Source organism: Lutra lutra, chromosome 14, assembly GCF_902655055.1.
Source record: "Lutra lutra chromosome 14, mLutLut1.2, whole genome shotgun sequence".
NCBI lineage: Eukaryota > Metazoa > Chordata > Mammalia > Carnivora > Mustelidae > Lutra > Lutra lutra.
The window spans coordinates 31,226,052-31,239,385 of record NC_062291.1 but is presented as its reverse complement, the minus strand read 5'-3'; the positions used below and the strand labels follow the sequence as shown (position 1 = coordinate 31,239,385).

The 13,334-nt window shown below is 40.9% G+C and overlaps 1 protein-coding gene across 2 annotated transcripts in view; it reads right to left on the bottom strand.

The window, feature by feature from the left end:
- The window catches only part of CCAR1 (cell division cycle and apoptosis regulator 1), a 67,326-nt gene extending 54,467 nt beyond the window's left edge, over window positions 1-12,859 (bottom strand). For both annotated transcript variants that reach the window (XM_047702148.1, XM_047702149.1), the window contains exons 1-2: window positions 12,644-12,859; window positions 11,454-11,576 (exon numbers count right to left, since the gene is read on the bottom strand). In XM_047702148.1, coding sequence (XP_047558104.1) covers window positions 11,454-11,526 — 73 coding nt within the window. In that variant the 5' untranslated portion in view covers window positions 11,527-11,576; window positions 12,644-12,859. The remainder of the gene's footprint in view (window positions 1-11,453; window positions 11,577-12,643) is intronic.
- Between the last annotated feature and the right edge of the window lie 475 nt (window positions 12,860-13,334).

Below are 13,334 nucleotides of genomic sequence, written 5' to 3'. Positions count from 1 at the left end.
GTTAACTACAATGAGAATAAAGGAAAAGGTACTGAAATCTAGGACAGAGGTTCTAATCAGTGGATCCTGTTAACCTTTTAAAATTATAAGCAAAACTACAGATGAAAGTTCAAAGCTTTCATCAGTTTTCAAGAGAATTACAGACCAAAAAGGTTAAGAAGCACTGTTCTAGAATAACAGAAGCAAAATACACACCGAACACAAAATAAAGACCACAGGAAAAAATAGTAGTTTAAATTCTAAGATTGGCACGGTATACATTTGACAGAGTAACATCCGTGATTCAAATATCATAACCCAAATTCTTCACCCACCTGAGCTCTGACCTCAGATCTGCTGTTTCATTCTGTTGGTACCAATTTCCAGAACCCAGAAAGTAACACACACTTTTTTCTATTACTTTTTTAGGTGTTCTGAATCCTGGCATCATATAGCAAGCAGTCTAGCATTAAGTAGATAGGATGATAGACACATCTGTCTTCTACTGTTAACAGTGTGATAAATTAGAAACTACAACAAAATTACAGGTGACCCGTAAACAACGTGGGAGTTAAAGGTTCTTGGCCTCCACACACAGATGAAAATCCGCATATAGTTTCTGAATCCCCCCAAATTAACTACAATAGCACACGGCCTTGGAATAAAATATTCCTAATGAAAGGAAGTACTAATTAGTTGATTTGTTGATGGCATTCTTTTTCTAGGACCACCATACAGTGTCCTATCTATGTAAGCCATTCATACACAGGGAAGCATATACAGACACAAGGCTTTAAGACAATACTGATGTCTTGATAATTAAAAATACAGTGGCGTGAATTCAAGCCCCACGTTGAGTGTAGAGCTTACAGGGAAAAAAAAGAAAGAAAGAAAGAAAGAAACATTCCATTCACATGAATTAGCAGTTAGTGACTGGATCAACACTTAGTCATAAGTTTGTCATTTATATATTTTCAAATAATCATTTCTCCCCAAATTTTGCATTGTAGGATTACCATTCAAAGATTTTGGAAGAAAACTGAAAACAGTATAAAGTGAAACACTAAAATGAGTAGAAGGAAAACTACAGTAGCACAAATAAAGTATAAAGCTCAGTTCTCTTTTATATTAAAAGTTAATTCAGGGGGTGCCTGGTTGGCTCTGTTGGGAGAAGCATGTGACTCTTGATCTTGGCACCATGATTTCGAGCCCCATATTTATCCTGAAATGAATAAATTTAAAACAAAAAACCTCAGAACTGATGTAAACTACCCGATTTCAGAACATGTATTAATAGCCTCTATATGGCACTGAAAATTTAGGTGCTGTATCATATTTTATCATAAGACATTTGTTTAGAAAAAAAAAGAACAAAACAAACAAAAAAAAATTTTTATGAACTATTACCTAAACATGTGGCTTACTCAGTGTTCAATTCCAAGTTTTCAATCTTGGACATTGAAAACGAAATTAAACATTAATGTTTCTGTGAATAAGACGAAGTGACATTCAATTTTTAAAACTAGCCTTTGGATTTAGAAGGGAAAATAAAGTATCTCTAGGTACTTGGGTGGCTCAGTTAAGTGTGTGACTCTTGGTTTTGGCTCAGATCACGATCTCAGGGTTGTAAGACAGAGCCCCACTTAGGGCTCTGCCCTCAGCATGGAGTCTGCTTGCCCCTCCCCCGCCACACACATGAGCTTACACCCCCTCTTCTCTAAAAGTAAAATCTTTAAAAAATTTTTTTTTTAATTTTAAGTAGCTTCACACCCAGTGTGGACCCCAATGCGGGGCTTGAACTCACGACCCTGAGATCAAGACCTGGGCAGAGGTCAAGTCCCATGCTTAACTGACTGAGCCACTCAGGTGCCCCAAATAAACAGAATCTTTAAAAACAAACTACAAACAAATAACTACTAACAGGGATGCCTGGGTGGCTCAGTCAGTTAAATATGACTGTCACTGCCTTCAGCTCAGGTAATGATCCTGGGGTTCTGGGATTGAGTCCCGAGCATCTGGCTCCTTGCTCAGTGGGGAGCCAGCTTCTCCCTCTGCCTGCTCTGCATGCCCCCCCCAACTTCTTGTGCTCTGACAAATAAATAAAAATCTTACAAAAAAAAACCTACTAACAGCCAGATGTTGAGTGGAAGCCAATCGTTGGGCGCCTGGGTGACTCGGTAGTTAAGTGTCTGCTTCAGCTCAGGTCATGATCCTGGGATCAAGTCCCACATCAGGCTCCCTGCTCAGTAGGGAGCATGCTTCTCCCTCTCCCATTCCCCCTGTTTGTGTTCCCTCTCTGGCTGTCTCTCTGTCAAATAAATAAATAAAATCTTAAAAAAAAAAAATTCTTATTTTAGCGACACCTGGGTGGCACAGATGGATGATGGTTCAGCATCTGCCTTCTGCTGGGGTCGTGATCTCAGGTCCTGGGATTGAGCCCCCCATAGGGCTCCCCGCTCATCAGGGAATGTTTCTCCTTCCCCCTCTGCTGTCCCCCCTGCTTGTGCTCTCGCTTTCTCTCAAATAAATAAAATAAAATAAATCATTCGTATTTTAGACTTTACTCTCAATAAAGTATATTTCATTATTAATACTCCTTTTTTGTGGTTATCTGAGAAACTATCCTTGAGTATTTGTGAATTATAATCAATATTCTGCAAGATAATCCTATAATTTGCATATCATAAAAGTATCAATCCCTGATTTAATCTTTCTCTCCACCTAAGTGGCCAAACACTTGTCGAATGGAGATCTTTTCCAATTATCCACAACAAAATAGTCTGTTCATATATCTATACCTAATTCAACATGATTGCTGAAGGTCTTATGACCCTTCTAAAAGAGATATGCTTATCACTGTGTATCAATACTTCCAGAGACAAACCTATGAAATGAGCCCTAGATGACCACAGGCTACCAGGCAAACAAGTAAACTTAAGGACTAATTTTTCTTTAATCTTTTAAAAAAGATTTTATTTATTTGACAGAGAGAGACAGCAAGAGAGGGAACACAGGCAGGGGGAGTGGGAAAGGGGGAAGCAGGCTCCCCACTGAGGAGACAGCCCAATGCGGGGCTCCATCTCAGGACCCCAGGATCATGACCTGAGCCGAAGGGAGATGCGTAATGACTGAGCCACCCAGGTGCCCCAAAGTTTTCTTAAACCTTTAAGGACAAATGTAAATTATGTACCATTTTCTAGAATGTAAAATCAGTTTCATATGACTGAAACACACTCGTGTTATGACATACTAGCAGTTTTTACTGATTACCAACCAGTGAACACACCATTAAAACACAAAAGAGAAAAGAAAAAAAAAAACAACACAAAAGAGAAGCCTGTCCCTTTTCTGTTGTCCCTTAATCTTATCAAACTCACTGTTAAATTTAAAAATCCTTATTACCGGGGCGCCTGGGTGGCTCAGTGGGTTAAAGCCTCTGCCTTCAGCTGTCATGATTCCAGGGTCCTGGGATCGAGCCCCATATCGGGTTCTCTCCTCAGCAGGGAGCCTGCTTCCCTTTCTCTCTCTCTGACTGCCTCTGCCTACTTGTGTGATCTCTGTCAGATAAATAAATAAATCTTAAAAAAAAAAAAAAAGAAAAAGAAAAAAAATCCTTATTACCTTTAATCTTTATTAAGATGAGTCATCCTGAAATAAAGTCCAAAACCTCAAAGCTGCATGCTCAAGTTAGGACAGGGAGAAAAAAAAAGAAAAGTTAGGATAGAAAGATGGGGCACTCAGTACTCAGGGATTCCTAGTTTTGTTTTGGTTTTAAGATTTTATTTATTAGAGACAGAGAGAGAGAACACAAGCAGGGGAGTGGCAGAGGGAGAAACAGCTCCCTACCACTAAGCAGGGAACCCAGTGCAGGGCTCCATCTTAAGACCCTGGGATCATGACCTGAGCTGAAGGCAGGTGCTTAGGCGGGCCTGTAACTGAGCAAGCCAGGTGCCCCTGTAGTCTGATGTTAATGCAGCTATCACTGGATAAGAGCACAAGTAAGGCATACTTACTCGAGGGGGAAAAGTATGCATTAACAATGAGCCTTAAAAGATTTTATGTGTAGGGGTGCCTGGGTGGCTCAGTGGGTTAAGCCTCTGCCTTTGGCTCAGGTCATTATCTCCGGGTCCTGGGATTGGGCCCCACATTGGGCTCTCTGCTCAGCAGAGCCTGCTTCTCCCTCTCTCTCTGCCTGCCTCTCTATTTGTGATATCTCTCTGTGACAAATAAATAAAATCTTAAAAAAAAAAAAAGATTTTATGCGTTTTTTTTTTGTTTTTTTTTTACTGTTAGAAAAATGTTTTCGAGACTATTTGCTACTACTAACACAAGCAGTGTTTAAACAGGCTTAAACCAATACTGGGAGCAATCTTTTCCTACTAAATGAGTTGTAAATATTCAAGTCCATTAAAGCGTAACTAATGTTAAGTATACATAGTATATGAGCTATTATTTGTTTGAAAAAGACCATGAAGTTTGGAATTTAACAATCTGAGCTGCTGATTCAAGAGGCTGTGGTTTTAAATGATGACAACTGGGCCAGAACAAAGAGGCAGGAAAAATGGAGTTATATTTAAAACAACTGTATTGGGGCGCCTGGGTGGCTCAGTGGGTTAAAGCCTCTGCCTTCAGCTCAGGTCATGATCTCAGGGTCCTGGGATCGAGCCCCACGTCGGGCTCTCTACTCAGCGGGGAGCCTGCTTCCTCCACTCTCTCTGCCTGCCTCTCTGCCTACTTGTGGTCTCTGTCTGTCAAATAAATAAATAAAAATCTTTAAAAAATAAAAAAAATTAAAAAAATAAATAAAACAACTGTATGAGCATTAGCTTCAGCTGCCTATTGAAAAGCACATTAGAACTATAGTTTTAATTCCTAAAGTAGTTCATGTTTCTCTATGACCAGAATGCAGTCATTTTACAAATGGTCCAAAAGAAATAGGGGAGAATATGCTAATTCATTCCCCACATTTCAATATTATTATGATTACATACAGATACAAATGCAAATGTTTTGAGTCAAATCTACAAACTATTATAATTAATCAAAGAGTTAAAGATTCAATCAGTGGGGCACCTGGGTGGCTAAAGAGTGGAACATGCAGGCGCCTGGGTGGCTCAGTTGGTTAAGCAACTGCCTTCAGCTCAGGTCATGATCCCTGAGTCCTGGAATCGAGTACCACATCAGTCTCCCAGCTCCAGGGAGAGTCTGCTTCTCCCTCTGACCTTCTCCTTGCTCATGCTCTCTTTCACTGTCTCCATCTCTCTCAAATAAATAAAATCTTAATAAAAAAAAAAAGGAGGGGCACCTGGGTGGTTCAGTGGGTTAAAGCCTCTGCCTTCAGCTCAGATCATGATCTCAGGGTCCTGGGATCGAGCCCCGAATTGGGCTCTCTGCTCAGCATAGAGCCTACTTCCTCCTCTCTCTCTGCCTGCCTCTCTGCCTACTTGTGATCTGTCAAATAAATAAATAAAATCTTTAAAAAAAAAAAAAAAAAAGAGTGGAACATGCAACTCTTGATCTTGGGTTCACGAGTTCAAGTACATAAAACAGAAATGAATTTTATTTATTTTTATTTTTATTTTTATTTTTTAAGCAGATTTATTCATTTGACAGAGAGCACAAGCAGGGAGAGTGGCAGGCAGAGGGAGATGAAGAAGCAGGCTCCCTGCAGAGCAGAGTATGCCCAATGTGAGACTTGATCCCAGGACCATAGGATCATGACCTGAGCTGAAGGCAGTTGCTTAACCAAATGAGCGAACCAGGCACCCAAAAATAAAAATAAAATTTTAAAAATATCTCAGGGGGTGCCTCAGTGGCTCAGTCAGTTAAACGTCTGACTCTTGATTTCAGCTCAAATCATGATCTCAGGGTCATTCTATCAAGCCCAGGTTGGGCTTCATGCACAGCAGAGAATCTGCTTGTCTCTCTCATCTGCTCCTCCCTGACTCACATGCACACTCTAAAAGAAATAAAAACTTTTATTTTTTTAAGGATTTTGAGAAAGTGAGCAATGAGAGAGAGAGAGAGAGACAGAACAAGCAGGGGGAGGGACAAAGTGAGAGGGAGAAGCAGACTCCCTGGAAGGGAGCCCAACATGAGGCCCAATCCCAGGACCTAGGGACCATGACCTGAGCCAAAGGCAGATGCCTAACCAACTTAACCCTCCAGACACCCAATAAATAAAATCTTAAAAAAAAAAAGAAAATGAAATCTCATAAAGATTCAATCAGTGGTTCACCAGCTATCTCTCTCTATCTCCTTACACACAGGAAACTGTGAAACTTTCAAACCTAAAAGTTCTAGAAACAAATATGACTGTCACTGAATATGTATCACAGCACTTCAGCTAGGGAACGGAAAAAATGGGGAAATAATAAGAACAACTATCTCAGTGTAGGAGAAATGTTATATAGGGCTGGAAAGATGGAACATCATAAATACCATCCCAAGGAGTTTGAAATGAATTCTAAAATCCTTGAAGATATTTTTTGTAGATATGTAAAAATAATGGAAGATACAATGAACCACAATTCTGATGATTTAACATTAACTCTCCTGTGACCATCTGTAAAATCTAAACAACTTTCACCTTTCTAGGCCTCAAATTCCTAATCTGATAAAGTTGTTGAGATAGAATCTAGGACATGTCCCATCCTGCTTTGAAAAATACTTTGACTTGGACAGAAATTAGGAGGGGCTCCTGGCTGGCTTAGTCGGTAGATCATGTGACTCTTGATCTCAGGGGCATGAGTTTGAGCTCCTCATAGGGTGTGGAGTCTACTTGGAGGAGAAAGAAAAAAAAAGAAAGAAATCATGCTTTAGTTGTATCACATCTGACAGATACACTGGAGTAGAAAGAGAAATAAGTAGCATATCCAGTATGTAAGAGAGGAAAGCAAATAAAAGCAATTAGAACTAAAGAACAGAGGGGCACCTGGTTGACTCAGTCGGTTAAGTATCTGCCTTCGGCTCAGGTCATTATCCTGGGGTCCAGGGATGGAGCCCTTCATTGGGCTCCCTGCTCAGCGGGGAGTCTGCTTCTCCCTTTCCCTCTGCTCCTACACACTTGCTCTCTAAATAAGTCTTTTTTTTTTTTTTAAGATTTATTTTTTTAAAGATTTTATTTATTTGACAGAGAGAGATCACACATAGGCAGAGAGGGGGAAGCAGGCTCCCTGCCAAGCAGAGAGCCAGATGTGGAGCTCGATCCCAGGACCCTGAGACCATGACCTGGGCCGAAGGCAGAGGCTAAACACCCACTGAGCCGCCCAGGTGCCCCCTAATAAATAAGTCTTCAAAAAAAAAAAAAAAAAAAAAAACCCACACACTGAATAAAGGATAATAAAGAGTAACACTACCAAGTGGAAATGAGGAAAAAAGCTTCCTGACTTAAGGATCTACGGTAAACACTATGGATTACATTTGGGAAAAGCAAAGAAAGACCTGAAAGTTAGATGAGAGACTTTGGCATATGAGCTGTAACCAAGAGAAAGCTGCTACGACAATTATCCAAATGTGAAGTGCCCAGGGCCCAAATGTAAAATAGAGAATACCTGGGGCATTTTCAAAGGAGAAAAAAAGTCAAGATTTGATATATGATTGATTATGGGGGTTAAAGGAAAAGAAAACCAAAGATGATAGATAATAACATCTAGGAATTCAAAATTAATCAGTAACAATCCAAACACTGATCTTCAATTTTACCACAGATTTCAGCAATATACTGCTAGCATGCATGCTTTTACTAAATTTTTTAATATTACTTTTTTTTTTTTTTAAAGTTATTTAAGTACTCTCTACACCTAACATGGGGCTCGAACTCATAACTCAAGGTCAAGAGTCCCACGCTCCTCTGAGCCAGCCAGGTGCCCCTTTATATTATTTTAAATCAGTCATCTGGGGGTGCCTGGGTGGCTCAGTGGTTAAAGCCTCTGCCTTCAGCTTGGGTCATAATCCCAGAGTCCTGGGATCAAGCGGCGGGCTCTCTGCTCTGCAGGGAGCCTGCTTTCTCTTCCTTCTTCTCTCTCTCTCTCTGCCTGTCTCTCTGCCCACTTGTGATCTCTCTCAAATAAATAAAATCTTAAAAAAAAAAAATCAGTCATCTGTGTGAATGCAGTGAAATTTATATCACTGTTAGCTGAGAATTTCCAAGGTCAGTACAAATGCAAAATATCCTTGTCAGAAAATGGAAGAGCAAAGACTTTAACTGAACAAAACTATGTTGTTATATACAAAAAGAGTAGTATTTTCATACTGTTCTCAAGAGAAAATGGGTCAGAAATATAGGTAGAGAGATCAAAATATTTAATTCAAGTTGAATTACTCAGTTAACCTTTTTCTGTTCCATGATTATTTATGACTGTAGCCTCTGACAGTAAGTAATATGTCTGGAATAGTTCAAAGGGTGCATTTTTTTTTTTTTTTAATAGAGTAAAAAACCAGCATCTACACTATTGCCCCGATTAAGTCCTTATATGTCCTTCGCTGAAATTTTTTCTCAAATTGTACTTGAAGCTACTAGGAGAAAACTTGAGGTACTATAATTAGGTTAGAATGTTCTCTATTTCATGGGCACCTAGTTGGCTCAACCAGTGGAGCATGTGATTCCTGATCTCAGGGTTGCAAGTTCAAGCCCCATATTGGGTGTAGAGATTACTTGGGAAAAAAAAAAATTCTCCATTTAGATGAGATGTAAATAAAACTCATTTTAATTGCATCAGAATTGAAAATTTAACTTTTACAGAAATTTGTGTGGCTCTGAAAATCAGCTAATAAGATGAGATGATTAGTCACAAATAAGGTTTTAAGATGAAGGTAAGAAAAGAGCAAGCTTTCAGGAAGCAGCCTGAAATAGAGCACCTGGAAAATAAACATTTTAATAAAAACAGTATCACTAGAGAGTTCTCTTTAGAACCTTCTCCAGGATTTTTACAGGAAAGCTAAGAGAGACATATGCTAACAAAACACTTGGCCTACTTACTGAAGTTATGATGCACCAATAAAATTTGATTTGGAAAAACTGATTAACAGCAAGGTCTAAGAAAACCCATAAAAATTTCCTACAGCAGAAACAAAAGCTCTGTTTACACAAATCCCATTATTTATGTTTGGACTCTTGCCAAAAAGGGAGATCTATATTTACTACTGACTTTGTGTTTGATAATTTTCATGAACGTCTGGTGTCTTCTCTGCTCAATCTTAAAATAAAAAACAAAAAAAGTATAACATGAATTTAAGTAATTACAATAAATTTTTAAAAATATTTTATCTATTTATTTGAGAGACAGAGATAGCAAAAGCAAGCATGAGTGGGGAGGAGAGGAAGAAGCAGGCTCCCTGCTGAGCAGAGAGAGCCCTACAAGGGCTCTATTCCAGGACTCTGAGATCATTGAGCAGTCGCCCAACCAACTGAGCCTGCCAGGCACCCCACAATACAAATGTTAAGAGCTAGAGACAATAGGATTCCCCCTGAAGAGCTATTTAACTGGAACAATATAGATATCAACTTAAAACAAATTACAGAGATGCCTGGGTGGCTAAGTCAGTTAAGCATCTGCCTTTGGCTCAGGTCATGATCCCAGGGTTCTGGGATGGAGCCCCACATCAGGTCCATCAGGCTCCCTGCTCAGTGGGGAACCTGCTTCCCCCCCACCCCTGCTCCTACTCTCTTGCTCTATCAAATAAATAAATTCCTTCAAAAACAAATGTCACTCAGAATATTATGTTCCTGACCTTGTTTTAAATAAACAAAGCAAATTATATGTTGAAAAAGCCAGGTAAAACATGTTTAGTTGACCAAAATACAAGTCATTGTATTTTGACTTGCTTCTGGACATAGGGTAACTATTGACAATTCCCATTTCAAAACTAAGTCAAGGGGTGCCTGGGTGGCTCAGTCAGTTAAGCGTCTGCCTTGGGCTCAGGTTATAAGCCCAGGTCCTGGGATGGAGCCCCGCATCACGCTCTCTGCCCAGCAGGGAGTCTGCCATCTCCCTCTGCCTCTTCCTCTCTCTGTCTCTCATGAATAAATAAATAAATAAAATCTTTAAAAAAAAAAAAAAAAAAAACTAAGTCAACACCAGAGTCCCCATTATTTAACATAAAGTACCACCTGGATCTGAATTAAATATAATCTATAACTATTATTTCATAATCTCTTGTGGCCTGCAGAACTGACCATTTAAACCTGCAAATGAAAAGTAACAAAAATAGGGGCGCCTGGGTGGCTCAGTGGGTTAAAGCCTCTGCCTTCGGCTCAGGTCATGATCCCAGGGTTCTGGGATGGAGCCCTGCATCGGGCTTTCTGCTCAGCAGGGAGCCTGCTTCCCTCCCTCTCTCTCTGCCTGCCTCTCTGCCTACTTGTGATCTTTGTCTGTCAAATAAATAAATAAAATCTTAAAAAAAAAAAAAAAAAGAAAAGAAAAGTAACAAAAATAAAAACTCCGAAGCATCCATTTAAGAAGAAAGGTCCCGAGGCGCCTGGGTGGCTCAGTGGGTTAAAGCCTCTGCCTTCGGCTCGGGTCATGATCCCAAGGTCCTGGGATCAAGGCCCACACCCGGCTTTCTGCTCAGCGGGGAGCCTGCTTCCCCCTCTCTCTCTGCCTCTCTGCCTGCTTGTGATCTCTGTCTGTCAAATAAATAATAAATAAAATCTTTTAAAAAAAAAAGAAAAAGAAGAAGAAGAAGAAAGGTCCCCTACTTAACAAGATAATCATGTCCACCAAATTTTATAACACCCAGTCAGAAGGTCATAGGGTCTCTTTAACTGACCCTGAATTACTAAAATAGACATTTTAAGTAAAAGGCAGTAAAGAACCAGTATTAGAGATGTCATAAATAAAACATATATTCAAATTAACAGAAAAAGCTGCAACTTTTCGGGGCACCCAATGAAACTGAAATTCATACTGTAGAATCCTTGGGATACTTATCTAAGATTCAAACCTTAAATCAAATGGTTAAAAAAAAAAACTTCATAAAGCAAACAGAAGCAGCTTATTAATACATTTTCAATGACATTATCTTTTGACCTTATTTTGAAAATGTAAATATTCATTTGCTCTTTTATACCTATTTATCTTTCTCCTTTGCTTGATCAATTCTTTAGAACCGGGTTTGCCACTTTAAACTCCAACAATATATATTTCATAAAATATAAAATTTTAATACATTTATTTTTCAGTATAGCATGTGCATACTGACATCTTAACATGCCAAGTGACATAACCTCTAATCAATGGAGTAGCTGCTAACCTATTTAAATCAAATAAAAGTTAATATAATGTTTGAAAAACTATATAAAACTATCCAAACTGCTATGTAAAACAGATTTACGCTAATTGATCCATCAATTTTTTAAAAGCTTCACAAATAAAAGATATGTCATTTAGGAACATTTTACAATATCACACATACCCTAATTCACGTCCCCCCCCAACCCCCAAGTTTACAGTACATGTGTTCAGTGGCCTGACCTGGCTGAGATACCGCAGTGGCTGTAAATTGAGTAGCCCAAGGCGGATTCTTCTGTCCTCCAAACTGAGCCATGATGAAAGAGGGAAAAACACTTTCACTTGTTTGTCTTCTATAGCAGCAATCTATTAAGAAAAATAATCCACATTTTAAAGTTCAAACTATAAATATCATGAAAGTGTTATTAAAGAAATGTTTGTCAAGGACATCTTCCTAGATTCTAGTATAAATAACGAGGTATATATAAACGTACAATATGTAGCAAAAAAATTCTACATCAAGCAGCTCACCAAAAGCCCCAAATTTCAATATATTAGGGGTAGACTCACAAGAAAGGCACTTCTTTCCGTGACTCCAAACTGTCACATTTTAACAAAACCCATGTGCTGTTATCCACCCAGTTCTTCGTAAGTACAGCTCCAGGTTCAAAGAAAATAGAGCCTGCGTGTTTCTTTGGCAATCAGTTGGGGACTGAAAGTGGTGGAACCAATAACGGAAATTGGGACGATACACTGAATAAAAGTATTTAAAACTATCATTTAAATAACGAACATCTTACTTTCTCGGGTTGGGAAGGGCCGAGGAGCTCCTTTTCTTTCTCCCCTCCCTCGAGGGGAAAAACGGTTGACAATAACGGATGTCCCCTAAAGAACAATCGCTAGGACCCCTCCCCCCAAAATCAAGCCAGGAAAGGTCAAGATCTAAGCCCGCGCGCACCCTCTCCCTCCCCTCGCGACTCGGAGGGGCCAGAGCTCTGCCTTCCATCTTCTTCCAGCCCCAGCTCCTCGCGGGACGCAGACCAGAGAAGGCGGAATCCTCCGTCTCACGAGACTGGGCGAAGCGCCAAGAGAGGACTACTGAAAGCCCTGGTCCCCTTAACCTCCAGGCCGGGCAAGGAGCCTCTATCCCCCAAAACCCGCGCCGCCGCCAGCCACCCGACGCCCTGGGCCGGAGGCCGGGAAGCTAAAGCTTAGCGACTCCGAAGTGAAGGATGGCGCTCGGCAGTGCCTCTAGAACCGCCAAGCCGAGGCTGAGGGGCGCTGGGTGTACCTGAAGAACCGAGGAGTGGGGAGGGGTGGGCGAAAAAACGAGGCGGTGGGGGAGGGGCTGCCGCGCGGGGCCTGCTCCGACCCGCACAAAAGGGACCATAGCCCTCCCGCCCCAGGCCCACGAGAGCCCCACCGTCGCCGACCTACGGACGCCGTGCTACCAAAACGGTCGCTCCTGGCCCTTCAGCGGATCCGATAGGACGTTAGGACCCCGGCTCCGCCGCCCGCTGCTCCAACCGCGAAGACCAGACCTTCACCTGAATCGGGTCCCGGCTAACACCGAAGCCATTTCAAACCCGTCAGAGTTAAGCGCATGCGCCAACTTCCCTCTCTTCCTCCACGCCTCTCCCTTCCTCCGCATCTCTGCGAGGAACGGCGCTTACGGGTTTACGTTCTACGTGCGCGCACCCCAGCTAGCCTTCCATACGCTTTCTACGCTCACTAAGCCGCCAGCGCTAGAGCGCGCTTTAAAAGGGTTACCTGGGCTTCCCATAACAATGAGCCGCCAGTGTCTCTGCGCCAGCTCTGAAGAAAAGACTTTTCGGAGGGTGGGCAGGGAAGAATTGTAGGTCACGTGATCCGACCAGCCCGCCGCCATTTTGTGTTTTTTCGCCTTTTCTGTGTTTCTTTCTAGTTCAAGTACTTAGAAGTATACCCGGTACCATCTTCCTAAGTTTTTTTTTTAATTGAGATAAAATTCACTTACCATATAATTCAATGTTTTAAATATTTTGTACAGTTCAGTGACCTTCATTTTTTATTTTCCTCCGATGGCCTTTATGCAATCATATGTTTCTACAGCCATCACCACCTCAACCGTCAGAGGAAACCCCT